Source organism: Olea europaea, unplaced genomic scaffold (genome assembly GCF_002742605.1).
Source record: "Olea europaea var. sylvestris unplaced genomic scaffold, O_europaea_v1 scaffold671, whole genome shotgun sequence".
NCBI lineage: Eukaryota > Viridiplantae > Streptophyta > Magnoliopsida > Lamiales > Oleaceae > Olea > Olea europaea.
This window is the reverse complement of record NW_019265091.1, coordinates 196,608-223,242: the sequence shown is the minus strand read 5'-3', so window position 1 is coordinate 223,242 and position 26,635 is coordinate 196,608. Positions and strand designations below refer to the sequence as shown.

Below are 26,635 nucleotides of genomic sequence, written 5' to 3'. Positions count from 1 at the left end.
AAATAAAATCCACATTATAATTTTAAGAAAAACCTGAATTTCATAATTTTAACAAAATTTACACCCTGTTTGACCCACATTCTTTTTGAAAAATGTATTTTTCAACAGTGATTTGACATCATTTCAACCACACATTCTTCAATAAAATAAGATTATACGTAAATTCCAAACTTTTTCTTATTATTTAATCACACATTTTTTATCAATACACTATTCAAAAAATGTATTCTTATGAAAATAATGTAGCTCAAACAAGGGTTAGTCTTCCCTCATCCAAATCAGAACTTACATTCGCAATCTCAAGTTCAGCAGAAAAATAGGGATTTCAGCCTATCTTATTAAGAGAAAAAGAAAATAATAATAATTGAGGTCCTATCTTGCTACATTTCCAATTGGGGACCCCAACTATAATTTTCCGTAATTAACTATGCTAGAATCAAAACCTGTGTTTAACCAATACAATAGATTGCCACCAACAAGAGGGGTCGATAAATCTCGTAGACTTTTTTGGTTGCCCACAAAATATAAATGCAATGGTAGGGTCGTGTGGGTGGTGGGGTGGGATGGGGTGGTGGATACACAAATGGTCCGAGTATAATCTTTTTTTTTTTTTTTTGATATCTAGGTATCCACCTTACAGTGACTAAATCCTGGAGTCTACACCTTGGCCCCTCAAACTGCAGACAGGTTAAATCGCAAGTTGTGTCTCATACTGACCAGTGCTCAAGAGCCCCCCCAACTGATCTGCGAAAGTGCAAAGCAAGTCGTTTCCCATCTTTGCACCTTGCCAGTAGAGCTCCTGCTTTTCAGGATAAATCATGCCTTTCAGGAGAATATCTGTCTTCCAAGAGCCTTCCAAGAATCGAACTCACGATCTCTGATCTGCCAGCCTTGAAGCGCACTCATCTTTGCTAGTTAGGATGTGCCCGGGGGGGGCTGGTCCGAGTATAATCTTGTTTCTAAGAGGCATAGACCATTCCTTGATTAAGGAAAAGGCTAGGGGAATTCAAATTCTAAGGGCTTAGAATAAACAAGAGGCTAAAGGTATTTAATACGTATGACATAGAATATATGTATACTTAATAGCAAGATTCAACATCCAGACAAGAAGTTAAATAATTTTGATCCTGCATTGCATTTGTTGGTGTCAAACGTCAATATCCCCAAACATTCTTATTATCACACAAAAAATGAGTGTAAAAGTGTTGGATGGTGCCACCATTGTGAAATTTGTGCATGACGAAGAAGGTTTCGATGAGTCCATTCAAGGCCGCTTTTTGAAACTCGATACAAACAACGATTGCCTACTTTTATATGACGAGATGTTGGCTGAGTTGTGGAGTTCAGGAGTTTTCGAATGCCACTATGGTTTTGATGTCAAGACTGATCTTGACGAGGTGTGTCTTTGCAATGCTTGTGCAGTTTGATAATGACTTGAATGGGACAGTGGAATTGAAAGAATTCAAGGAAGAGAGCAAGAAAATGAAGTTAGGAATAGCAAATGGATTAGGGTTCTTGCCCGTTCAAATGGTGTTGGAAGAAGGCAGCTTTCTAAAGAATGCAGTAGAAAGGGAATTAACCAAACTGGTAGCAGCCTAAACAAATCAATTCCCTTCAGAAGTGTATAATAACTAATAGAGTAATGCTACTTGTACATAATGGTTTACATACAGATAAAGTGTCAAAAAGATAGTAGAGAATTTATTATTATTGTTGTTGTTGTTGTTGAAAAAAATTTGATTTAATTATATCTCACCATATCATTTATATGTAAACCATTATTATAAGTAGCACAACCAATGAAAAATCAACATTTTACATGCTTTTAATTTTATATGTTTGTCTTTTTAATTATCGTAATTAAAGTTAAATGCTTGTAACCAATTTTACAGTGTGTAAAAGCTTTTACCACAAGTCAATTTTAATAAGTAATTGGAGAATTTTCATAAATGTCACCAAATTTGAAAGTTCTCCTAAAATTCCTATTTGCTCCAAATTCTTGCAAAAATGTCACTTTTTGTTGCAAAAGGTCCATTTTACCCTTTGTCACACCTTTTTAGGAGTAATAAATACTTGATTTGAATGTAATTAATAAAGGTTAAATCTCAACCTTGAGTGCCCCCACCATTGAATGTAATTAATGATTTGATGTGATGATTTGTTTTCTATATTTTAAACAATGAAATAGATTATTATTCTATATACAAAATTGAATTTTTGTTAAAAAAGTGGGGTGAAAAGTTCAAGAAAACACACAAAATACGTAAGATTCAAACCCTTCTCCTTCTTCATCCTATTCACTCCATCATTAAGAATGGAAAACTATTGGATTGATCATCCATCTCAAATGTGAGCTATTAGAAATTGTTTATATTTTCATCTCATAAAATGCTTGATTTAAATATTTAGTACAGCATGATCATATTTATTTGAACTTATTAAATCCCTTATTCATTGATGTGTTTTATTTTTGATATATTTTTTAAAGGAAAAATACCCTCATATTGATGTGAAGTATTGAGTTATTAGTTATTTAAATGAAGTATTGAGTTATTCCTTATTTGGTTTTGGGAAGATATTGTGTGTTCTATTCGAGAATTGATTATCACCATTAGTGTCTTTCATAACTTCTTCCAAAGAACCAAGTACAAGATTTTCAAGCTACACCCAAATTTATAGCACTTCAACTGTTGAATTAAAAAATCGAAATCGTCGGTTTAGACGTCTAAACTATCGTACTCAACATTTAATAACTGTCGGGATAGAGATTTAACTATCAACCTTGACACTTGAAAACTGTTGAAATCCTTTATTTCCCTTTCTGCTATTGTATGGATCCAAATATTCGAAAACTCCAATTTGATGGTATTAAATATCGACATATGGAATATGCAAAATTCTCACATTTGCAATCCTAACATTTCAGGTATGAGTCATCACTTGAGATTCATCGTGTCGTATAGGGGGAAAGTTTGTTCAACCCCCGATGTAGTATAAGTTTTTTAAATAACCGCTTGATGTTGTTGTTGACATTGTATGTCAAATGCTTCCCTACTGTGTTGTACATTATCAAGTTATATTATCATTTTGTTGTCATTATCATTTGCGACCATTATTGCTCCTTATGTTGTCATTGTTGAACTCTACTACTGTTGAAAATAATTCAATCACACCATTCAGAAACTGCTATCAGAATCCATTAAAAAAATCTAATTTTAATCCTCACCAAATACCTTATTCGTAAGTTGTAAATAGATGACTCACTTAATGTATGAATGATAAACACTACCAATGTTAAATCGTATTACTATGGAGAAAATGAGGATGACAATTACAAAATTGGATTAAATTATTTATTACAATATTAGAGGTGGAGTATTTTTGTACATAAAAAAAAATCAACAATTTATCGTTTTTGTTATTTTTATTCCTTTTTATCATGCTTATAATTTATTGATTTCATTGGAGCATACATATCTTGCATAAATTTATTTTAACCCTTACGGTGTTTTCCAACACATTCTCAACTTACATTGCTATCTTCAGCTTACATCGTTATTATTATTCCCACATAGTTTGTAGAGAGGCAAATACATGTTCAACTTCACAAGTAAATACAGATCCTTAAACAATATATTGCATGACAGCCTGACAGTTCATCTGCGTTCCCGATAGATTATTTCTGTCATTCTCAACACTTGGTCCGAATTATACAAAAAACTACACGCAAGAGGCATAAGGAACATGCCCATGCTAAAGTTTAGGTAAAGACATTACCAAATTTATCCCTTAAAAAGATAAACTATACATAACTTATTACACAACTACATTTTATAGCTACCCATTTTATTCGTCGTCGACATTTGAACCTTCTTCCCACTTTCATCATCAGAATATGAATCTCAAATCATGAGTACAGTTTTATCATAAAGTTTTATTTTGTAGCTATTGGTAATCAATGATCCTGAATACTTTTTTTATCTTAAATGTTGCACTTGCCGAAAGAATGTATACTTTATTATTAGGGAACATTGAAACGTGTACAATGTAAATAAACGACAAAGAAAATGATGAATGATAAAATGATAAGTTCTCATATCACAAAGATAACAGCATTCACCCTACATATAATCAACACAGCATATAAGGTTGATCAAATGCAAAGTGTCTCAAATGATAATGTACCAAAAATATTAATTTTTGATGTTGGGGATACACCATTAGATGAGAATTTGGATAAGCCATTATTCTATGTTCACACTTGATGAACAAACAATTAATTAAACAAAATTAGTTGTAGGCATTAGTATGTAGAAATATTAACTACGGGCATAGTAGTTTACAACATATTTTATTACTTGCTGACAGTTCAACAATCGGTCACGACAAATTCTATGAATAATTTTCGACAGTTCATTGCAAATTCATAATGTACACTGAAAATTTCAACATAACAGAAATTTAGATACACACCATTATGTACATACATTATTATGTGAATCCCTAACAGAAATTAGAGACCATAAATATAGTCTACATATAAGTATAAATAGTTGCAAAATTAACAAATTTAGCTATGTTACCATTGAATTTCACCTAGGAGCACACAACGTTTAAGTGACGATTACAGCAAATTAAAATATTTGTGCGCATCACTAATAGAAACTGTAAAATATTTTAAAATAAAAAGTTACACAAAGTACTATCACGATATGTTTCTATTATGAAATAAACACATCCAAAAGTACTATCACGTCATTAACTACTTTAAATAACAGTTATGTTATCCTTAAGAATATGTGACTATTTTCCTAGTTAATTTTTACAATGTATTTGATATATTGCTTGATTTAACGTTGGTTGACTTTCTATCTGCTCCCCCTCGTGAATGGAGTCTTAGTCGATGCAGCAGGCACTCGAACACTCGTCGATCGTTGCATATTTGCATTAACGTCATCGTCACCTTGAACAGGTATGGTTGATGCCAATGGTAAATCAATGTGTCGTATTAATTACCAAATTTTAATAATGAAAGAAAATTACAAATTCTACCAAGATTTGAAGTAAAACGTCAAAATGATACATTTGTCTTCAACTAAACATATTTAACGTAAAATATAAGAATTTGACATTGTATAACTACCTCATTATGGAACTTACTGTCTGCCACAAGCATAGGGAACTTTGCGACTGTCCGATCATATACCTTTCGGGTCGACGGGTCGACACCTTCACACGAAATAATCAAATTTCAAATGTCAAGGTTTAAAAATCAAAACAGTTGAGTAATTTTTTTTCAAACTGAAAGTAGTAACACGTACCAATTGCCTCATTTACCCTACTAGTCAATGAACCTTTCGATAATTTGGGCTACCAACTTTCAGGTTGGTATTTTCATACGAAACAATCATATTTGAAATTATAAAGATAAAAACTCCAAACAACGAGACAAATGCATTTTTAAATTAAAGTGATATACATACCAATCTCCTCGTTTACGAAGCTAGCCGATGGACCCTCCGGTAGTCCAGGCAAGCACCATTTGGGTTGGTGACTTCTCTATCTAAAATGACAGTTTATCTATACAAATGGATTCATAACTATTATGTTAATATTTCATGAGGTAATAATGGTGCTCAGATGATATATTATACATTTCAACCCCTAAAATCACACTTAAAAGGGAAGTTTAACAAAATTTCACTTCTGCAACCAACTGTCGAGATAAGTGGGTCAACTATCGAGAATTTTAAAACCTAATTGTCAAGAACGACAGTTCGTCTTGATAGATGATTTCGTTATTGTCGAAATTGACATTTACATTCACATTCATATTGATTTTTCAAGACATGAAGGGTCAAGTTATGACAAACATGATGTGTTATACTTATAGCTTCAAATAGCACAACTTTTCATATACTCAGCCATAAGTTTTATATGTAAATGTAAAGACAATTTCAAGAATGAAAATAAAACAATTTAACACTTAAAACAATATTCAAATAACCCTGAATAATCATATAAAGATACACTTAACCAAGCTTATTTGTACATGTTGACTAGAATTTACCCAGTTCAATCTTTGCTCATTTCACAAACTCAAAAATTAAACCCAAACTCAATTTGCTTAATAATGACCAATAACCATTATTTACATTAAAGAAAAGTGAAAAACATAAGGGTAATTAGCACAAAACGTCCCTACCTTTCAATATTTTTGTGAAAAAAGGTCCCTACCTTTCTTTTTTGGCGGATTATACCCTCACCTTTACATTTTTTTTGCTCAAAACGTCATTCCGTCAACTCTCCGTTAAAATGTTTCGTTAAATAAAAAGGGTAATTAGCACAAAAGGTCCCTACCTTTCAATATTATTATGCAAAACGTCTATACCTTTCATTTTTTTAGCATAATTAGCACAAAAAGTCCATACCTTTCAATATTATTATGCAAAATGTCACTACCTTTCAATTTTAGCACTTTCACCCCACTTTTTACCTTTTATTGCGCAAACAGTCCTTTTTATCCATTTTTTCAATAAAATGACGATTTTACCCTCCTATTCAAATAAAACAAAAAGAAAAGAAAAGAAAAGAAAAATAAATAATTAATTGCAATATAGTCCTAAATCTTTCAAAACATTGTAGATAAGTCATAAATTCTCTACTACCGCCACTTTCACAACCCCATCAAGCCATCACCTATAGATCCATATAGCACTACCTTTCGGCCACAACACTTATCGGACTCCACCACCACCAGCCTCGCCTCACTCTCCCGAATATCCTCCTCCATAGTATTGGTCATCAATCTGTCCGAAACAACCACATTTACGATGGTGGAGTCCGGTGGGCATGGTGGCCGAAAGGTGGTGTTATGTGGATTTATAGTTGGCAACTTGATAGGTTGTGAAAGTGGTGGGGTTGAGAATTTATGATTTCTTTGTAATTTTTAAAAAATTTAAGGACTATAATTGTAGTTGATAATTTATCTTTTTTCTTTGTTTTATTTGAATATGAGGGTAAAATCGTCATTTATTGAAAAATAAATGAAAATGACCTTTTGCGCAATGAAAGGTGAAAGGTAGGGGTGAAAATGCTTTAAAAAATGAAAGGTATGGACGTTTTGTACAATAACATTGAAAATGTAGGGACCTTTTGTGCTAATTATGCTAAAAAAATGAAAGGTGTGGACGTCTTGCACAATAATATTGAAAAGTAGGGACCTTTTGTACTAAATACCCTTTGATTTAATGGAGCATTTTAACGGAGAGTTGACAGAAGGACGTTTTGCGCAAAAAAAAAGGTAAAGATGAGAGTGTAATTCGTCAAAAAACGAAAGGTAAGGACCTTTTCCACAAAAACATCGAAAGGTAGGGACGTTTTGTGCTAATTACTCAAAACATAATTATAAAAAAATAAATTCATAGATAACTTACACAAACCATAATGTTAACATTTTCGTAGAACTAGAAAAATAGACAACAAAAATAAAAGAAAAGTAGATATTGTACCAACCCAGAGCAAAAATTGTGAAGAATAAAAATATAAATACCCGTAAATTTGAAAAATCAAAGGAGAATAGACCAACGAATGCAAAAGGAAAGAAAAAAGAAAGCTTCAAGAGATTAATGTTGATCTTCGTCGACGGTGGACTTATTAACATTCATTCGACTTTAAGCCTGAACAAAAATGGAGAGTTTCAACATCTTCAATGGCCTTGAACGAGAGAAAATGAGAGAGTAAATTGAGTCGTTTAGGTTTAGGGAATAAGAGAGAGAATGAAAGAATTTTTACCTTTTTAATTTTCACACACACACACACAAATATGATTAAAGCATTTGATATGATATTTTAAAATCTTTTGAACTATTTTTCCATCTAGTCAAATTAGTTTTTAATGAAGGACGTATAAGGTATTTAAATTATCTAGAGAAGCAAAAATATTCAAAATTAACAATCTTGCAAAGATTTTAAAAAAGTGACATTTTTATAAATGTAAAATCAAAAATTGACTATTTTGATAATTTCTACTAATTAATAAATTTAATTAATTTTGTCTCCGCTCAATTCTTTTGTAGGTTTCTAGCTCTAAACCTGCGCATTCTACAATATTGACCATTTCAAAGACCTGAGACTTCTTCATCGCTTAAACGAGTGCTAATCAGCATTATTCAAGTTGAAAACTTGTCCCAATTAGGTAGGTCAAAAGTTCGTAGCGTAAGTCGGACTACTTCGATAGTGTTTTGAAAATATTGTAATGTAGCTAAACGCCAAATTTTCATTTAGAAAAAAAAAAAAAAAAAAAAAAAAAGAGGGGAAGAAGAAGAAGAAGTACTTTTATGTAATTATATGATGCATACATAGCAACCCTACAAGCAGAACTTCTCATTAATCTCATAAATCCAGTGAACTTGCTTCCAAGGATCAATGCATAATTCCCTGAAGAAATTGAATTGTCCATAATAATGGTGGCACTCGAAAATCCACACTTTTCCAAGCCCTGAAAAGGGAAGGAATCAGGCCAGAAGGCATAATCCATGGACAACCATAGACTTTGTCTATGAGTACTTTGATTTAAAGCCTTCCGTTAGAGCAATCACTTTAGCTGAAACCTTAGACTTCAATTTCGACTGAGCTTGTCGAATGTCCTGCAATTACAAAATGACAGCATACGCACTTTTATTTGTTATCTAATAAAACATTTGCAGAGAGCATGCATAATGCACTAAGTAGCGTGCTTCTCACTACATAAACCGGTCCACCAAGCATACGCAAGAAATAAAGATTCGAAGAAAAATAAAAATAAAAAGGAAAATGGGATCTAAAAGGCAACTTTTTGCAGTAATTACCTCAATATCGTAGCGGGATGAGAAATGAGTCAATACTATGGCTTTATTCCGAATCCATTTAGCACGTTCTATGATCTGCACTTCCAATAATCAGAGTTGATATAAAACATCAACTGATTTCTGATGGTCAAAGGATAAATGTTGCATTATAAGTATTTCAAAGCCAAAAGCAATATAACTGAGGCAAGTATTTCAAACATCCAAATACCTCAAATAGATGGGTATGGCCATGCTCTCTTGCGTGCTCAACAGTGACACTTTCGTCCAAAAATGTTGCCTGTCCAAACATAATATTCCCCAGTTAAGAACTAGGATTCCACTATTTCCAGAATTACAGTAACTCCACAGCTGTTCACGAGCATTCATCAAATATAATGTCATTGTAACTCGACAAGAAGAAATAGGAATATGAACATTTTACTATGTCATGTTGTTCATTTTTTTATTTTTTTTATTTTTTTTCCCTTTTTGCAGATTAACCAAAATTCCAAAATTATTAGATATGCCTTGAACCAAACATTTCAAACCATGGTGACGCAAAATTGATGTAAGCATGATGAAAGTACTGAGTCCCTTTATCCAAATATTTGGAAGTGATAAGCAATCCCAGTATCTGATGTTTATGCTATTTGACAAAGGAAATTAAATGGTTGTATGTTGAACAACTGAATCAATTCTTACATGGAGTTTTTTTTATTTATTTTGTAATTTTAAGTCATTTCTGTTAATAAATTTTTTTTTATTTTATTTATTTATTTATTTATTTATTTATTTATTTATTATTATTATTATTATTATTATTATTATTTAGGTGGACAGCATAGCATGAAGGGATGTAATTTGACGTTTTTGGATACTTGCAGGGCCCCAACAGTTTCAAAAACTAAGGGAAAATAGGCTTCATCAATATTTACTTTCTAAGGAATAAAGGGGAAAGATTATCTAAAAAGCAATTATGTAAATTCTAACAAGAAGATAAAATACTTCAGTTATAAGAATTTTTGCGCGCAAGGCATCAGCACTTCGTGGATCCAGAAAAAAATCTGACATTGTATCTCCTGTAAAGGCTACCTCAGGGCACAGTATCGTATCTGTGATCTGACATGTAAATAATTATGAATCAGAAAAACAGTTTCTGATCACTAAAAATTGATTTTTAAGTAAAGCAAATGCGAGGAAATCTTGTCAAGAGTAATATACCTCAACACCAGACTTTTTCAGTTTCTCAATTTGAGTTCCTTTTAGATGCATGTATTGCTTTTTTAGCTTCTTTCTAACAGAGTAGATAACATAACCCTACAAATATAAGAAATGAATTATCATGTGCTGTGAGTGCTTTGTGAATATGTTAAGCATAACATTAAAGACTGCAAAATAGAGAATTTTTTCTTCAGGGCTTGAATATTTGTACAAAATGTCAGGTTCATCATTTCAGCAGAAACCATGCACAAGAGAACCCAGCAATTCAGCGGGTGCCTTGAAAAGTAATCAAGATTTGATTATTTTGCACTGTAGAGTGCTAAAAGTCTGTGCAGTTTATTTCAGGTATCAAATCATAAAAAAGATTTAAGAAATCTTTGGCCATGAATGCATATCATAGGCCTAACAGATTGAGTAATGTGAAGAAAGGTAGATCAGTGACTAGAAATTTAGAGAGCAAAACATAATTTTTCAACCATTGTGAATTGTGTTGTACGGGTGAAAAATGAATTCATGCAATTGTTTGTCCAGTATATGCTAAGTGAGAAATCAAATCCTAAAGACTCTTTATGCAATCTTTTAACATGTCTGCATAAGATAGGTCTGGTGGGCTGTGCATAGAGAAAGGAAGACAGGATGGTGACCGTAGAAAAAAGGCTACTGAATTTCAAACTTTCCACCATTGTGAATTACTGGATTATAGTGTAACACTTAGTCAATGCAACAATACCTGGCTGGGTATAACATGGTGAGTTTTAAATGGTCGTACAACAAGGTCATTCCGCATTTCATACGTCTCCCCTGATGCAAGTTTATGAATTATATACAAAGAACGGGGTACATAAACTGATCAATGAAAGACATCTGAAATCCAAATTTTTACCTACATCCAGAGCAACCAAATCAAAGTTCAGTTCCACCTGACCCATGGCCCTGTGAATATCAAATAGCCGTTCAACATCCTCTTTTATGCCAGGAGGCACAACCACTGTTGGAGGTTTTAAGCTGTATAAACCACGAGTAGCTACATACATCGGAAGTCCACCCTGAATAAGTGGATATGTAAAAACTTGCTGTAACCTCTGTTTCCAGGTGCTATGTTATGCAAAGTGCAAACTTTACATGCAGTTGTGAAAACTACTAGAGCCGTTGACAAGGAAGACTGGTTGTTGCATTTTAAGATTCCTTGGATTAGGATCCAATGATGATTTTAGGAGCAAATGTCTCAAGTCATGATATGATTTTCTACAAGTACAGCAAATTAGAAGTGTCGCTAGTTTGCAAAACGGAATGATTGTAAATGCGATGACCTTGTCAAGTTACAATAAGGCACAAATTTAACGACTAATGCAACCACTATTAAGATGAGGTAATTAGGATGTTGCAATAGGTAACCTCTTTCTCTCTCTTATAATGCATTCAAATGTAATGTACAAACACAAAGAAGTCTGAATAGTGCAACTATCAAAAATCAGAATAATATCAAATTTTATGTCCTGCTTGCACATAGACATGAATGATATTCATTGGAATTTAAATCCTCGTCTAAGTTGAATCAAGTCAAAAATTAAAAAATATATGATCATGAGTTGTACCCTCATGCTCTTTGACCCGTGCACTAATATTAGACAATATCCCTCTAGGTATCATCCCAAAGTGATAATTTATAGATGTCAATAGTTTTCGGTCAAGTTACAGTGGAGCCACCTTTCAACACGATAATGACCAGCATGGTCGGTGCATGCTATGCTGCATAAGCTTGGGCTAACACCCAACACTTCCCCAGACATAATAACCCAATGATCACTCTCGGAAGATTGTTTATTGATATTATTATTTTTTCAAAAACACACAGCAGAAATTTCATTAAGCTAAGTCATATGAATGACAAACGAAATAAAAATCGAAATAAAATCAATCCAATTGTGTGTAACTGGAGAAGAAATAGCAAAAGATGCAGGTTCATGGGCCACTTATTCCCCTTGCAGGTATAAAGGGACACGAACCACAACTTGTCATATACTGTTGGATACTTATTATGAGAATTGATTTTTTGACCTATAAAAGTGGGTCTCACCCCTGTGAATGAAGAATTTAAAAAAATTTGCTATCAAACGGGGGCAAAAGTGAAGTCAGAAAACAAGCTCTGCATCGCACGACCCATTTATTATATTTTCTAAATGGCATGTTTAATTACTGAAACCATTAATTTAATCAGAACTTCATTGGTTCTATTAGCATGTACAACTATACAGGTGTGCTCCAGTTGTACATTACCTAAATGCTGGAACTATTTATACATTGCACTATCACTAAGAAAACCAATCCCACAAAAAAATAGGGGAAATATCAGCTCCCCTATGTAGTTGCATATAAAACAGCAGCGGATTTGATTTAAAATCAAGTTAAGGATAAAATAAAAAAAGATCTTACAATATGATCAAGATGAGCATGGGTAATAAACACGAAATTCTGCTGAACAGCTCTTGAAGGGCACCTCCCAATATCAAAAGCAGACTTCAATTCAGGCACAATAACACACGTCTCATGCCCACCAATCGACAACCCTTCAATGGAATAGCCTTCTAAACCCAATCCCTTTCTATTCACCTCAGCCCTAGCCTTTCTGTACTCTTCCTCCTCGATTGTCCTCCCAATTGCTGAGAGAAAACCCGACCCTTTAACCGCTGCACTTGCAGTTACAGGGTGGCATTTATTATGGGGAACTGGAAATGGGAAATTGGGTCTGCGAATGGGCTGGTGAAATGGAGAGAGATTAGGCAAATTTGAGAGTGTAATTTGGGGAGATATCAGTTGCATGTTTGGATAAATCAAAGCAAGAATGAGGAAGAATGCGTGTTTCTCGTTTCAATGCGAGTGTGTCAATGACTCAATATTAGTGTCGAGGGAGTATTTATGTTTGGCTAAGGGGAAAATTAACTTGTAGGATCATTTTTAATAGCGTAAAATCGAGAATTAATTGTTTCTAACCCTCATTGAACTACTCACCGTATTTTAATTTGCACTTCATTACTCACTAAACTTTATAAATTTGCACTCCATCATTCACTAACTTCCATGCATAACTATTGCTTACGTGGATGATGAATTTCACATGTGGCCGATTAAATGTCCAATTCAAAAATTAAGTGGCATGTCATTAAATCCCAAACATGGTTGAGTGAATGTTCAATTGAAATCATGAGATAAAACTCTCATTTCAAACGCAACCTCCATTTTTTGTAGAAATCACAACAGCTCCGAAATCTGAAATTTCCAAATTGATCGTGAACGCTAACCCCCAAATCGAATTTGATCCAGAATCAACAGATCGGGAAGAGTGATTGATGATGGTGCAATTATCGTTACCGTCAAAGGCGCAAAATTATGGGCTCCAATTTCAGAACTTAATGGACTTGAGCTCACTTCTAGGTCAAGTGGAGGGCAATTCACTGATTTGCCCAATGGTCTGAGCCAAATTGTTCAAAAATGCAATCAAGAGAATTGGATGGTAAACAAGATCCGTGTTCAAGCCATAATATGGGCCTCAGTTGATGGAAATGGAGGTAGACCATCATTTGACACACAAGTGGTGACTGGGCAAATTGATCTTGAAGAAATGGATGATGAATTCGCTTTCTTTTTTAATTATTTATTTGGAATTTATTTGTACTTTTTTGAAAATTTTGGAAATATAGTTGCAATTTCTTATTTATTTTTATTTTTATTTTTCTTTATTTTTGTTTATTTAAATATGAGTGTACAGCTTTTAGCTGAGAAATTGATGAAAATAACGATTTTCGTAATGAAATATGAAATAAGGGTGAAAATGTCAAAAAATAAAAGATAAAAAATATTTTGCACAATAATAATGAAAAAATGAACGTTTTGTGCTAATTACCCTTTTAATAATTTATTTGGACTCATTTGTAATTTTTAAAAAAGTTTAGGAATATGATTGCAAGTTATTCTATTTTTTATTTTTTTATATTTAAATAGGAGTATATTTATTATTTTGCACAGGAAATTTGATGAAATTGATGTCTGCCGTAATAGAAAAGGTGAATGTAAAGGTAGAAATCCCAAAAAACGAAAATCAACAACGTTTTGCACAATAACATTGAAAGATAAGAACATTTTGTTCTAATTACCCTATTATTTTTATATTTTATTGCAAAAATTATTATTTTCATTCATTTTTTCAATTAAAAGCTGTAAAATAACAAATATACCATCATCTTTAAATAAAAAAATAGAGAAAAGAAAAATAAAGAAAAAATTGCAACTATACTCCCAATTTTTTTTTAAAAAATACAATTAAATTCCAAATAAATAATTAAAAAATCTTTTGAAATTTTGAAAATATAGTTGCAATTTGTTTTTTATTTTTCTTTATTTAAAGATGATTGTATATTTGTCATTTTACAGTTTTTAATTGAGAAAATGGATGAAAATGACAATTTTCGTAATGAAATATGAAATAAGAGTAAAAATGTCAAAAAATGAAAGGTATGAACATTTTGCACAATAATAATAAAAGGTATGGATGTTTTTTATTAATTACCCTTTTAATAATTTATTTGGACTCATTTGCATTTTTTTAAAAAATTTGGGAGTATGATTGATATTTATTCTCTTTTTTTATTGCTTTATTTAAACATGGGGTATATTTGTCATTTTATATGAGAAATTTGATGAAAATGATGATCTCTACGATAAAAGATGAATGTAAGGATAAAAATACCAAAAAATGAAAGGTAGTAACGCTTTGCACAATAATATTAAGAAATAAGAACATTTTGTGCTAATTACCCTTACAATTTTTATCATAACCTTTCATTTGTTACACTCATAGTCCCAAGCTTTTCATTCCGTGTGACATCCATGTCTGTTAGTTGACCAGAAGAGATGTCATTGACCTCATTTTGACTTTTAAAAGCTAAAATGGTAACTTTTTATTTTGGTAAATTACTTATTTTCTTTATTTGTTCTCTTTCTATTTTTATTTAATTAATTTATGTGAAAAATATAAATCCAAGCACATGAGATAAAATTTCAAGCAGGATAATAGATGATCATCTATATGTAAAGAAATCTGTATTGAAAATTAGAATGTCTAATTACAAATATTTTAAAAAATAAACTCTTCATAAAGTCAAATTCGAACATATCATACACAATTGCTAGAGTCTTCAATTTCAGAAATTAAAAAGAAAATCTAAAATTGTAATTTTCAAAAAATCTTAGGAGTATGATTGCAATTTATTCTATTTTTTATTTTTTTATATTTAAATAGGGGGTATATTTATTATTTTACACGAGAAATTTGATGAAATTGGCGTTTGCCGTAATAGAAAAGGTGAATGTAAAGGTAAAGTCCCAAAAAATGAAAATTAAGGACTTTTTACACGATAGCATTGAAAGATAATGACGTTTTGTGTTAATTACCTCATTATTTTTATATTTTAATGCAAAAATCATTATTTTCATTCATTTTCTCAATTAAAAGTTGTAAAATAACAAATATACCATCATCTTTAAATAAACGAAGATAGAGAAAAGAAAAATAAAGAAAAAACTTCAACTATACTCCTAAATTTTTCAAAAAACTACAAATAAATAATTAAAAAAGCTTTTTGAAATTTTTTGAAAATATAGTTGCAATTTATTTTTTTATTTTTCGTTATTTAAGATGATTGTATATTTGTCATTTACAGTTTTTAATTGAGAAAATGGATGAAAATGACAATTTTCATAATGAAATATGAAATAAGGGTGAAAATGTCATAAAAATGAAAGGTGTGAACATTTTGTATAATAATAATAAAAGGTAGGGATGTTTTGTGTGACTTACTCTTTTAAAAATTTATTTGGACTTATTTGAATTTTTAAAAAAAGTTCGGGAGTATGGTTACAATTTATTCCCTTTTTTTATTGTTTTATTTTAACAGGGTATATCTGTCATTTTATATAAGAAATTTGATGAAAATGATGATTTTCACGATAAAAGATGAATGTAAGGGTAAAAATATCAAAAAATATAAGGTAGTAACGCTTTGTACAATAATATTGAAAAATAAAAACGTTTTGTGCTAATTACCCTTACAATTTTTATCATAACATTTCATTTGTTACACTCGTAGTCCCAAACTTTTCATTCCGTGTGACAGAAGCAAATTTCATCCATGTCCGTTAGTTGATCAAAAGAAATGTCTTTGACCTCATTTTGACTTTTAAAATCTAAAATTGTAACTTTTTATTTTGGTGAATTATTTATTTTCTTTATTTGTTCTCTTTCTATTTTTATTTAATTAATTTATGTGAAAAATACAAATCCAAGCACATGAGATAAACATTCAAGCAGGATAATAGATGATCATCTATATGTAAAGAAATCTGTATTGAAAATTAGAAAGTCGAATTACAAATATTTTAAAAAATAAACTCTTCGTAAAGTCAAATTCAAGCGTATATACACAATTGCTAGAGTCTTCAATTTCAGAAATTCAAAAGAAAATCTAAAATTGTAATTTTTAAAAAAAGTTTAGGAGTATGATTAGAGGTGACAATGGGTTGAGCTAGCGCTCGTGACTCGTTTTCAACGAGCTGAGCTCGGGCTCGGCCCACTAGCTCGTGGGCTCTTTTTTTTTAAGCGTGAAAGTGTTAAAAATAAAAATAAAGTGTTAAAAAATAAAAATAATTTAACAAAAACAATTTTTTATTTTTTTTAGTTATATCATATAATTCATATTGTAATACTTTTTATAAACTATAAAATATTTATATAATGAAAACGAATTATTTTTTGAAATACATTTACAAAAAATATATTTTTTTGATTTCTTTTTAAAGTTAATAAAATGTAAACCCTCCTCATTTATCCGAACTTGGGACCGGCTACATCAATTTTAAGTAGACAGAGTTAAAAATTGTACACGAACAACTTGTTGCGACGTGTATAATTTAAAAAAAAAATTAAATTTAACGATTAAAAAATAATGAAATTTTGATTAATATAGTTCAACCAAATATCAATTATCTGACGACATGCAATTTCAGCGTATTTATCTTGTAGTCGAAAATGAGCGTCCTGCCAATCCTTCACGCACATTAACGCTTCCAAAACATCTTCTTTCAGTCGGCTTCTAACATCGTTCAAAACCTTTTTACTTGCACTAAAAGCAAACTCCGAAACAACAGTGTAACAGGAGGTATTAGCAGATCTTTCGCAATTGCAGAAATAATTGGCCAACATCTTTCATACTTTCGCCAAAATTCAATTACTTCTTCTGAACTTTTTTTAATTGTTCTGTCTGCTGGTATATTATGATTGAAGTAATCAATTAATTCGACTAGCATCGCATTTTGAGTTTCGACCGATATTTAATGAGATGCAAATGTAGACAACATGGCACTAGATGAACACATTGCAGTTGCATCATATCTAAATGTATTAATGCATTGAAATAAATTCATTATTTCCGTAGCATCTTCTTCGGTTTCAGAAGAAGGAGTAGGTGCAGCAGAGGGTACCCGACTAACATTCGCACCCATTATTTTCGCATATAAATCATACATTCCACATAATGTTTGCTCTAAATTCTTATAAGTGATAGGTGTATCAAGTATTAAAGATTTATTGATTTGATCAATTACGTATTTAGTTTCCGAAATATTATATCGGGGGTCCATTGCGCATGCTAAAGGAAATAACATAGGTAGTTCTTCCAAATATTTTCTAAACTTTAATTCTATAGCAATTAAAAATTCACTAAAAGAATGATCATTTTTATATTTATGGAATGTTCATACAATTATATAAAGGCGTTCAAACACCATACAACTTGTGGAATAATAAACGCCGAATAAAATTTTTGTGGTATCATAAAAAGATATCAAAAATCGCTTAACTTTTAAAGCTAAAATCCAATCGGATTCATTTAACATACCATCGTCATTACTTCTAAAATGTCTATTATTGTAAACTCAATTATTAAATTTTCGAAACCTTCACATGATTTTAATAACAAGTATGTAGAGTTCTATATATGACCTACGTCGCTAACAAATATTTTAGCAGTTGTCACCCCTAGTTCGGCACAAAAATATTCAAATACTTGTCTTCTAATAGAAGAAATCGTAATATATACTAATGCATTCCTAATCCTTTGAAATTCATCATTTATATGTTTTAAACCATCTTGCACAATTAAATTCAAGATATGATACACACAACGAATATGAAACAAATACCCACCAAAATCAGGTTGAAGTGTCCTACACAATTTATCGACGACTACTTTATTAACACTAGCATTATCAAAAGTAAAAGATCGAATTTTAGTCTCGCAATGATATTCTCTAACAATACTGATAATAGCATTATATATATTATTAGCGTTGTGAGAAAACTCAATAATTCTAAAAATAATAATTTTCTTATGCATGCACCAAAGTGGATCTATATAGCGTACAGTTGCAGCTAGATATGCTCTTTTATTAACCCCTTCCTATATATCAGGAGTTAAAGTTATAACACCCCCATATTGTTGCAAATTCATAATTAATTGTTGTTTTGAATTATTGAAATAATTTATTGTATCGGCACGAAGAGTATTTCGACTTACCTCGACGTACCTCGGTTGTAGATATTCTTTCACAAGCGAGACGAAGTGTTGGTTGTCTGAAATAGCCAGAGGCAACTCAGTGGCGGCAACAAATTTCACCATTTCGGTTCGAGTATTGTCCTTCGAATACACCCATGTGAATAGGGGTGAAGTTGTAGAACCGACGCCTGGACTGCTAAATTGCAATTGTGTTTGACCAGCTGGAAGAAGCTCATGTTTGGCCGCACATGCTTTGTAGTGGCGGTTGAGATGAGTGGTACCAATTCCTTTTTGCCATACAAATCTTTGTTGACAGTATTCACATACTGCTTTAGATTCTGCAATGTCATCGACGACTTTTTCCTTTGAAACCAACTTAAAATGATCCCAACATTTTGCTTGTTTTTTGGTCTTTCGCTTTCCCCTCGCATCTGGAATATTTAATTCAGCATCTTCATCTTCATGTTCCGCTTCGGGAACGTTAATATCATTCAAATCAATTGGATTGTAGCTTTCCTGACCGTGAATGTAAACATCTTCAGGTATCGGTATGTCATTTAGATCGGCAAATGCATTTGGAAATTGACTTTGCGGCGTCGTAGGTAATTCTCCATGATGTGGCAGTGGCTCACGTTCTGTATCGAACAATCTCTCAATAAATGAGCATTGATCCATTTGTTTGATTGTTTATGATGAAATTTTAACTAGATGAATATAAATGTAGTAAGATTGTGAGAATTCGATGAATTAAAACTATAACTAATAAACTGTAAAAATTGAATTGATATTGTATATTTTGCAGCACAACTTTCAACTGTTCAAGAGAGTAAAAATAAAAAACTCGATAATTAATATAATAAAAGAGGGTTGTAGACTTGTGGTAGCAAGATATGAAAAAAAAATTTGGGGGAAGTGGGGTATTTATAGTAGAAGAAAGGGCGGGGAAATAAATAAAAAAATTTCAGTGACCAAAACGGTCACTGAAAAAAATTCGGTGACCGTTTTGGTCACTAGGACGAGCCATGAGCCTGACTTGCGGCTCGCCTCCTGGCCTGGCCCACTCAGCTCGTGCTCGGGCTCGTGATTTTATAAGCCCGAGCCGCCCACGAGCCTCCTTTCACGAGCCGACGAGCGGCTCGGCCCGTTTGATATCCCTAAATATGATTGCAATTTATTTTATTTTTTATTTTTTTATATTTAAATAGGGGGTATATTTATTAGTTTTGGCACGAGAAATTTGATGAAAATGTTGTCTGCCGAAATAGAAAAGGTGAATGTAAAGGTAAAAGTTCCAAAAAACAAAAATTAAGGACGTTTTGCACAATAACATTGAAAGATAAGGACGTTTTGTGCTAATTACCACATTATTTTTATATTTTATTGCAAAAATCATTATTTTCATTCATTCTCTCAATTAAAAGTTGTAAAATAACAAATATATCATCATCTTTAAATAAACAAAAATAGAGAAAAGAAAAATAAAGAAAAAATTCCAACTATACTCCTAAACTTTTCAAAAAAAAAAAAATTCCAAATAAATAATTAAAAAAGCCTTTTGAAAATTTTGAAAATATAGTTGCAATTTTTTTTTTCTTTATTTAAAGATGATTGTATATTTGTCATTTTACAATTTTTAATTGAGAAAAGGATATAAATGACAATTTTCGTAATGAAATTTGAAATAATGGTGAAAATGTCAAAAAATGAAAAGTGAAAATATCAAAAAATAAAAGGTATGAACATTTTTCACAATGATAATAAAAGGTAGGGATGTTTTGTGTTAATTACCATTTTAATAATTTATTTGGACTCATTTGCATATTTTTTTAAAAAATTTGGGAGTATGATTCCAATTTATTCTCTTTTTTTTTATTGTTTTATTTAAATTGGGGTATATTTGTCATTTTATATGAGAAATTTGATGAAAATGATGATTTTCACGATAAAAAATGAATGTAATGATAAAAATGTCAAAAAATGAAAGGCAGTGATGCTTTGCACGATAATATTGAAAAATAAGATCTTTTTGTGCTAATTACCTTTACAATTTTTATCATAACATTTCATTTGTTATAGTCGCAGTCCCAAACATTTCATTCCCGTGTGATAGAAGCAATTTTCATCCATGCCCCCGTTTGTTTCCCCATTAAAATTAAAAATATGACCGTTATCCATTGTATCAAATCACCAAATTTGAAATTTTATCTCTTGTGTGGGATCTTAACGATTATATTTTTTATTTTCATTATTACAAAAATGAGAAACAAACGGGATCCATGTCTGTTAGTTGACCAGAAGAAATGTCTTTGACCTCATTTTGACTTTTAAAAGCTAAAATACCACTTTTTATTTTGATAAATTATTTATTTTCTTTATTTGTTCTCTTTCTATTTTTATTTAATTTATTTATGTGAAAAATATAAATCTAAGCACATGAGATGAACTTTCAAGCAGGATAATAGATGATCATCTATATGTAAAGAAATCTGTATTGAAAATCAGAAAGTCGAATTACAAATATTTTAAAAAATAAACTCTTCATAAAGTCAAATTTGAACATATCATACACAATTGCTAGAGTCTTCAATTTCAGAAATTCAAAAGAAAATCTAAAATACTATATTTATTCTCCTACTTAAGCAATGGCATATGAGTATATTTACTAAGTTCTTGTTTGTTCCACATTTTTTTTTCAAATTATATTTTTCTCTATTTGATTTTCAACCACATATTTTTCAATAAAATAATATTACAAATAAAAAATATTTTTTTTAACAACACATTCTCATCTAATCAGCATTTCAAAATATATTTTTGAAAAAAAAGGGGGGCTCAAACATGCTCTAAATTCAACCAATTCCACGACATAACTGAAGTAGTTCAAAATCTTATAAGCAATAATCAAATTCTCTTTTTCAAAAATTTAAAAGACGAAACAAAAACGTCAATTCTATCATCTAGGCAATTACTTTAAACTCCATGGAGATTTCGTTAAAAAAATATTTTATAGATGATTTAAATTTTATTGAGTTTACATTTCCTTCTTTATTATTTTTTTATTTTTTATTTTTATTTTTATTTGAAAATGTAAAATTGATACTTAAAATAAAAAATACAAATTGCCGGGTGGATAATAATTGGAATCACATCCAGGCCTTGATGCGTCTATTCTGTAACTTGAAATCAAACCCAAAATGGTATTAATTATTACAGCGGACGAACCAAACGCGTAAACAGTTTCCTTTCTTCGGATATCGAACTTAGACCACTTTGATACAGACGAAATCTTGAATCTCTCATTAGCTCACGTCGCGATTGTCTATCGTTAATTCGATTCTATTTCTATTTGGTCCGGGTGTTTTTATTGCGCTTTCAGGTTTGCCCTCTTTTGATTTCATGTAAGTTGATGTTGTTTTTATATTGATTTAAAAAAAAAAAAATTAGCTGCGAATTTGAATTGAGGTTAAGTTGTGGTTAGAGTTTGCATGTGTGGTATTAAATTGAAGCCCTAATTTAATTCCCGTCAATTTGATGAAACCCTAATTGATTAATTTATTTGTATTATTCTATTCGCGATTTTAGCCTGAATATTTTGTATTCCTGAGAAATTGCAGTCGAATTATGCATTTGTGAATGTGATCAGGGCTATGGTAAAATTAACTATTTTGAGAAATTTGGTTTTCTTTTCGTTTTATTGTGAGTTAGTGGTTAGCTTGGACTTTGTTAAGGAGTTTCATGTTCTTATTTTCTAATTAAATGCTTCTTATTCTGCTTTGGTATGTATTGAAATGAAAGCCGCTAAGTTTTAACATCTGCTTTGGTATGTATTGAAATGAAAGCCGCTAAGTTTTAACATCTGCCACTTATTATATCTTTTCTCGCTCTTTGAGTGATATGGTTCCTTAAATTAACTGTTGACCAGTAAATGATCGTACAGAAATAAATTGATATAAGCTTAGTATAATTGTATTTGGACATTAACCGAAGAAATAGATGTTTAGCTGCCTGATATTTTGGGGCATCATGCATGTTTTTTCCATTGAACATTTTGTACAAGGTGCAATTGATTCATGTGAACCTGTAGTTAGTCATTTTAGCATGGCAGTTACAGTCATATTGATTATTATTATTACTTTTCCCATGATTGAGTTCTATTGACTGTTCTTGGTTTTCAAAAGGTTCTATTTTATGCCTGACTCTTTGGTGGCAGCTTAAATTTTTTTGAAGCCTCTGTGATGATTTGGTAAATGATGGTACAGAAATAAATTGATATAAGCTTAGTATAATTGTATTTGGACATTAACCGAAGAAATAGATGTTTAGCTGCCTGATATTTTGGGCATCATGCATGTTTTTTCCATTGAACATTTTGTACAAGGTGCAAGTGATTCATGTGAACCTGTAGTTAGTCATTTTAGCATGGCAGTTACAGTCATATTGATTATTATTATTATTACTTTTCTCATGATTGAGTTCTATTGACAGTTCTTGGTTTTCAAAAGGTTCTATTTTATGCCTGACTCTTTGGTGGCAGCTTAAATTTTTTTGAAGTCTCTGTGATGATTTGTATGCAGCATGACTCACGTGTCATAATGATGCATGGCTGAAAAATGTTCAAGTTGATATTTGTGGTTATGGAACTCGGTTTAAAGTGAATTACATGTTTGTATATTAGAAAAGATGGATATATACCCTGTACAAAACTTTTACTATTGGATTTCAATTGTGAAAGAACAGAGATATAAAAGAAATAGCTTCTATTCTGCCCTATTCCTTTCCAATAAAATTCCTCCTGTTAGTTTCTGAAATCCCGGATCTCTCATTTCTGCACTTTACCAAATGTTCTAGGCATCATCTAAAATCATGCAAATAGGAGAGGAGGTCACATTATTTGCAGACGGTAACACAGTAATTAGTGGTTGTTGCTTTAAATGTCCTTGTATGGGAAACAAGAATTACAGGAACATATAGTTTCTTCCTCATTATTAACTCATTTCATGTTGAGAACATGGATGCCTGCCAAGCATATCAGGACCGAAAAATATAACCTTTACAGGAAAATAAATTTCCGAAGCTGTTTGCTGGAAAGGAGGCCACTGTTTTTATGGGAATATTTATTATTATCAAGCAACTTATCCAGTTAAGATATAATTGGTATTCAACTAATAATAGGAAGATGTTTTAGAGTTTTAACACAAGACATCCATTATGTTACTGAAAATAAATTTAAAGCTTCACTCGATTTACTGAAATATTTTCTGAACTTATCTGGACTGGTCACATGATTCTGAATTGTCAATTCTTCTGAAATCTTCAGTTTGACTGACAATTAGGTAATCTGATCCAGACGTACTCTGCAATTTTAGTAAACATTTTGGAAAATAATATTTAAGTAATTTTTCTGAATTATGAGCTGCGAATTTCTTATGAAATCATTGGTTTGATGGAAATTAGGTAATTTGATTGAGACATGCTTACCTATTTTATCAAGCCTGTTGAAATAACATACTTTGCTCATTGAATCATGTGTGCCTCTCTTCCATGGGGAAGATGGCTGCCCAGGCTATTATATTCTCAAAATGTGCAGAATGTGTTAGATGGAAATCCTAGAAGATGTGTTAGATGGAATATTTTTCAAATTGGATGCTAATTTGTTTTATATTCTCTAGTATTTTAATGGTTGTTCCTGACCCATATTTAATAGATTCTCTATTATTTTGTTGGACTTTTTTTTTTTTTTTAACCTAATTTAGACTAGTTTAAATCCATATAAAGGGACTTATACTTTGTTAAATAAACACACTTTGTTATTGACTAAATTGGTATTTTCTCCCTCTCATTCTCTTTCTCCTCTCTCTTCCTGTTCCACTTTCTTTTCTGAATCTTGTTATTGGGTTGTGTTCTACGTCAATATTTGTCAAAGTGATTGCTTCTTCCATTTTTTTCTTAGACAGGTACATTGTGGATGTTGTTATGCATGGGAAGTAACTGAAGAGGGATGCAAGTTATCTAGATGGTGGAACCTTATAATTTATGTTACGAGGAACACATCTTTTAACCTACAGTAAAGATGAATTTACAGACGCACCTTTCAGGGCAGATGTCAGGACAGGTTCCAAACCAAGCTGGCACTTCTTTGGCCGGGCTACCGCAGCATAAAGGAAATCCCCTACATGGACATGTGCAAAATCCTGGTATTCATCGTAGTGTTATGAAGATGGATCCAGAATTTTTGAATGCACGCAGATGTATGACAGAAAAGATGTAAGCTTTTTAGTTATTTGTGCCCTTCAGAATTAAGATTTTGACTTTTTTCTCAATTGAATGGTGTGCACGCTAGGGGATTGATGGTTCACATTATGAATTAATAACATCTTTTATCTGCTGGGCATTAAGCCCTTGTTTGAGCCACATTATATTTATAAAAAATTATTTTTGAACAGTGTATTGATGGGAAATGTGTGGTTAAAAAATAAAGAAAAGTTTTGGACTTGCGCATAATATAATTTTATTGAAGAATGTGTGGTTGAATGATGTCAAATCACTGTTTAAGAATGTATTTTTTTGAAAAAATGTGACTCAAACATAGCCTAAGTCTTATTGGTGCTACATACGTTGTTGCCTTAGAGCTTGTTCAATGTGAATGTGTCAGATTTGTGCCCCATTCCCCAAATTTAACTTATCAAAAAGTGCAGTACAACTACGATATCAACAATGCTCATGATTCTGAGCTTTCTAAAATTCAACTGCAATACCTGTTTACTTTGCTGTCTGCCTATCTCACACACAATCGCAACGCACTCCCCCCACACCACTCCCAATACATGCAATGTAATGATGTTTTAATAATAGAAAGGTGATTTGAAGTTATTTGCATCAAAATACATGCTGTTTGATATTTTAAAAAATATTAGTTCGCCATTGAAATAAGTGGTCTTATTTAACTTTCTTCAAGTAGGGTTGACCACCTTTTCTAGATCATAATTAATATTTGACCTTGAGTAACGTGTTATGTTTGGCTTGTGGATTGTGGCTTGTGTGCTGGTATAGTGAAAGTCAGTAACTTGCTGCATTGTGCTGGCATCAATTACACACACTATACAAGGCCTTGAGATGATAAATGTGTATGGATACAAATTCCCAGTAGATTTTTATAGTTTACGAGGATTTCTCAGCAGATATTTGAGCTGATAAATGTTATATACTGTCTTTTGTTACAGTTTTCTGCAAGTTATGCTAAGTTGAAAGCAAATTTCTCATATAGGTTTATGGGCACAGGTTTTGCTCAATGAACATTTTCAATTAGTTCCATCTCTTTTACCCCCCCGTCTGTGGTGGTGGTGTTGTGTAAAATTATTGTTGCTTCTTAAGTATTTGGGTGTTCTCTAAGAAGCACGGACACTAGCAAGCAACACAAACATGACTCCACATGACATGGACATGGACATGCTAACACAGTATTGTTCAAAAAAGGACATGGCGTGTTGATATAAAATTCTTTAAAATTCTACATTTGTTATGTCTTTGTTTTATACTTTTAAATTTTTCAACAAGATTAACACTTGTTTTAGAGTGAAATCTTTTGGATTGGAGGAGTGTTATTTGTTGTATTAAATTAACTTGTCTTAAGCAATGTGTATTGTTAATATTATATTCTAAAATCCACAAAATGAAGCTTTGCGTGTCATTGATATGTCAAGGTGTTCCTCGTGTAAAGAATATGGACAATATAAGATAGTGTGGGACATATGCCCTTGGAAGTGTTGAGTAAATGTTGGAAGTTTAAAATGTGTCTTCTCTATTGTGCAGCTATGGGTTTCTCATGCAGAGTCGACAGCAAACTCTTGACGCCCCCCGTAGGAAACTGTTTGACATAGTAAGACGCTTAGAGGAGGGTCTATTCAGGAGTGCTATGACCAAGGTTTGTTACAGTTTCATCGTTATGTGATTTTACTTTCTTATTATTTTTTTTTTTTGGGG

General features: G+C 31.6%; 2 protein-coding genes across 7 annotated transcripts in view; one reads left to right on the top strand and one right to left on the bottom strand.

Moving 5' to 3' along the window:
• Positions 1-8,317: 8,317 nt before the first annotated feature.
• LOC111390323 (tRNase Z TRZ2, chloroplastic) lies at positions 8,318-12,952 on the bottom strand. Of its 2 annotated transcripts, XM_023015343.1 has the most exons (8): positions 12,483-12,952; positions 10,933-11,095; positions 10,780-10,850; positions 10,050-10,145; positions 9,834-9,947; positions 9,058-9,126; positions 8,850-8,924; positions 8,318-8,648 (listed from the first exon to the last, which is right to left on the bottom strand). In XM_023015343.1, the coding sequence occupies exons 1-8, from the start codon at positions 12,867-12,869 to the stop codon at positions 8,559-8,561; spliced, it is 1,065 nt and encodes a 354-aa protein (XP_022871111.1). In that variant the 5' UTR covers positions 12,870-12,952; the 3' UTR covers positions 8,318-8,558. The 2 variants fall into 2 exon arrangements, with proteins under 2 accessions (XP_022871111.1, XP_022871112.1); XM_023015344.1 differs by lacking the exon at positions 8,318-8,648 and having other exon boundaries at positions 8,849-8,969.
• An 8,862-nt stretch (positions 12,953-21,814) lies between these two features.
• The window catches only part of LOC111390337 (histone acetyltransferase HAC1-like), a 14,958-nt gene continuing 10,137 nt past the window's right edge, over positions 21,815-26,635 (top strand). Inside the window, exons 1-3 of one of the 5 annotated variants that reach the window (XM_023015356.1) lie at positions 21,815-22,031; positions 24,606-24,919; positions 26,465-26,576. In XM_023015356.1, the coding sequence (XP_022871124.1) occupies positions 24,726-24,919; positions 26,465-26,576 (306 nt within the window). In that variant the 5' untranslated portion in view covers positions 21,815-22,031; positions 24,606-24,725. Of the gene's footprint in view, positions 22,054-24,605; positions 24,920-26,464; positions 26,577-26,635 lie in introns of all 5 variants that reach the window. The other 4 variants (XM_023015357.1, XM_023015359.1, XM_023015358.1 and 1 more) reach the window with 4 other exon arrangements.

What these genes read in the sequence shown, in the direction of transcription:
- LOC111390323 (XM_023015343.1), bottom strand. Translation starts at nt 12,869, where the DNA reads ATGCAACTGATATCTCCCCAAATTACACTCTCAAATTTGCCTAATCTC. An exon ending in TTTGGTTGCTCTGGATGTAG is followed by an intron (nt 10,851 to 10,932) that starts GTAAAAATTTGG and finishes AACTTGCATCAG; the next exon opens with GGGAGACGTATGAAATGCGG. An exon ending in GCCATACCCATCTATTTGAG is followed by an intron (nt 8,925 to 9,057) that starts GTATTTGGATGT and finishes TTGGAAGTGCAG; the next exon opens with ATCATAGAACGTGCTAAATG.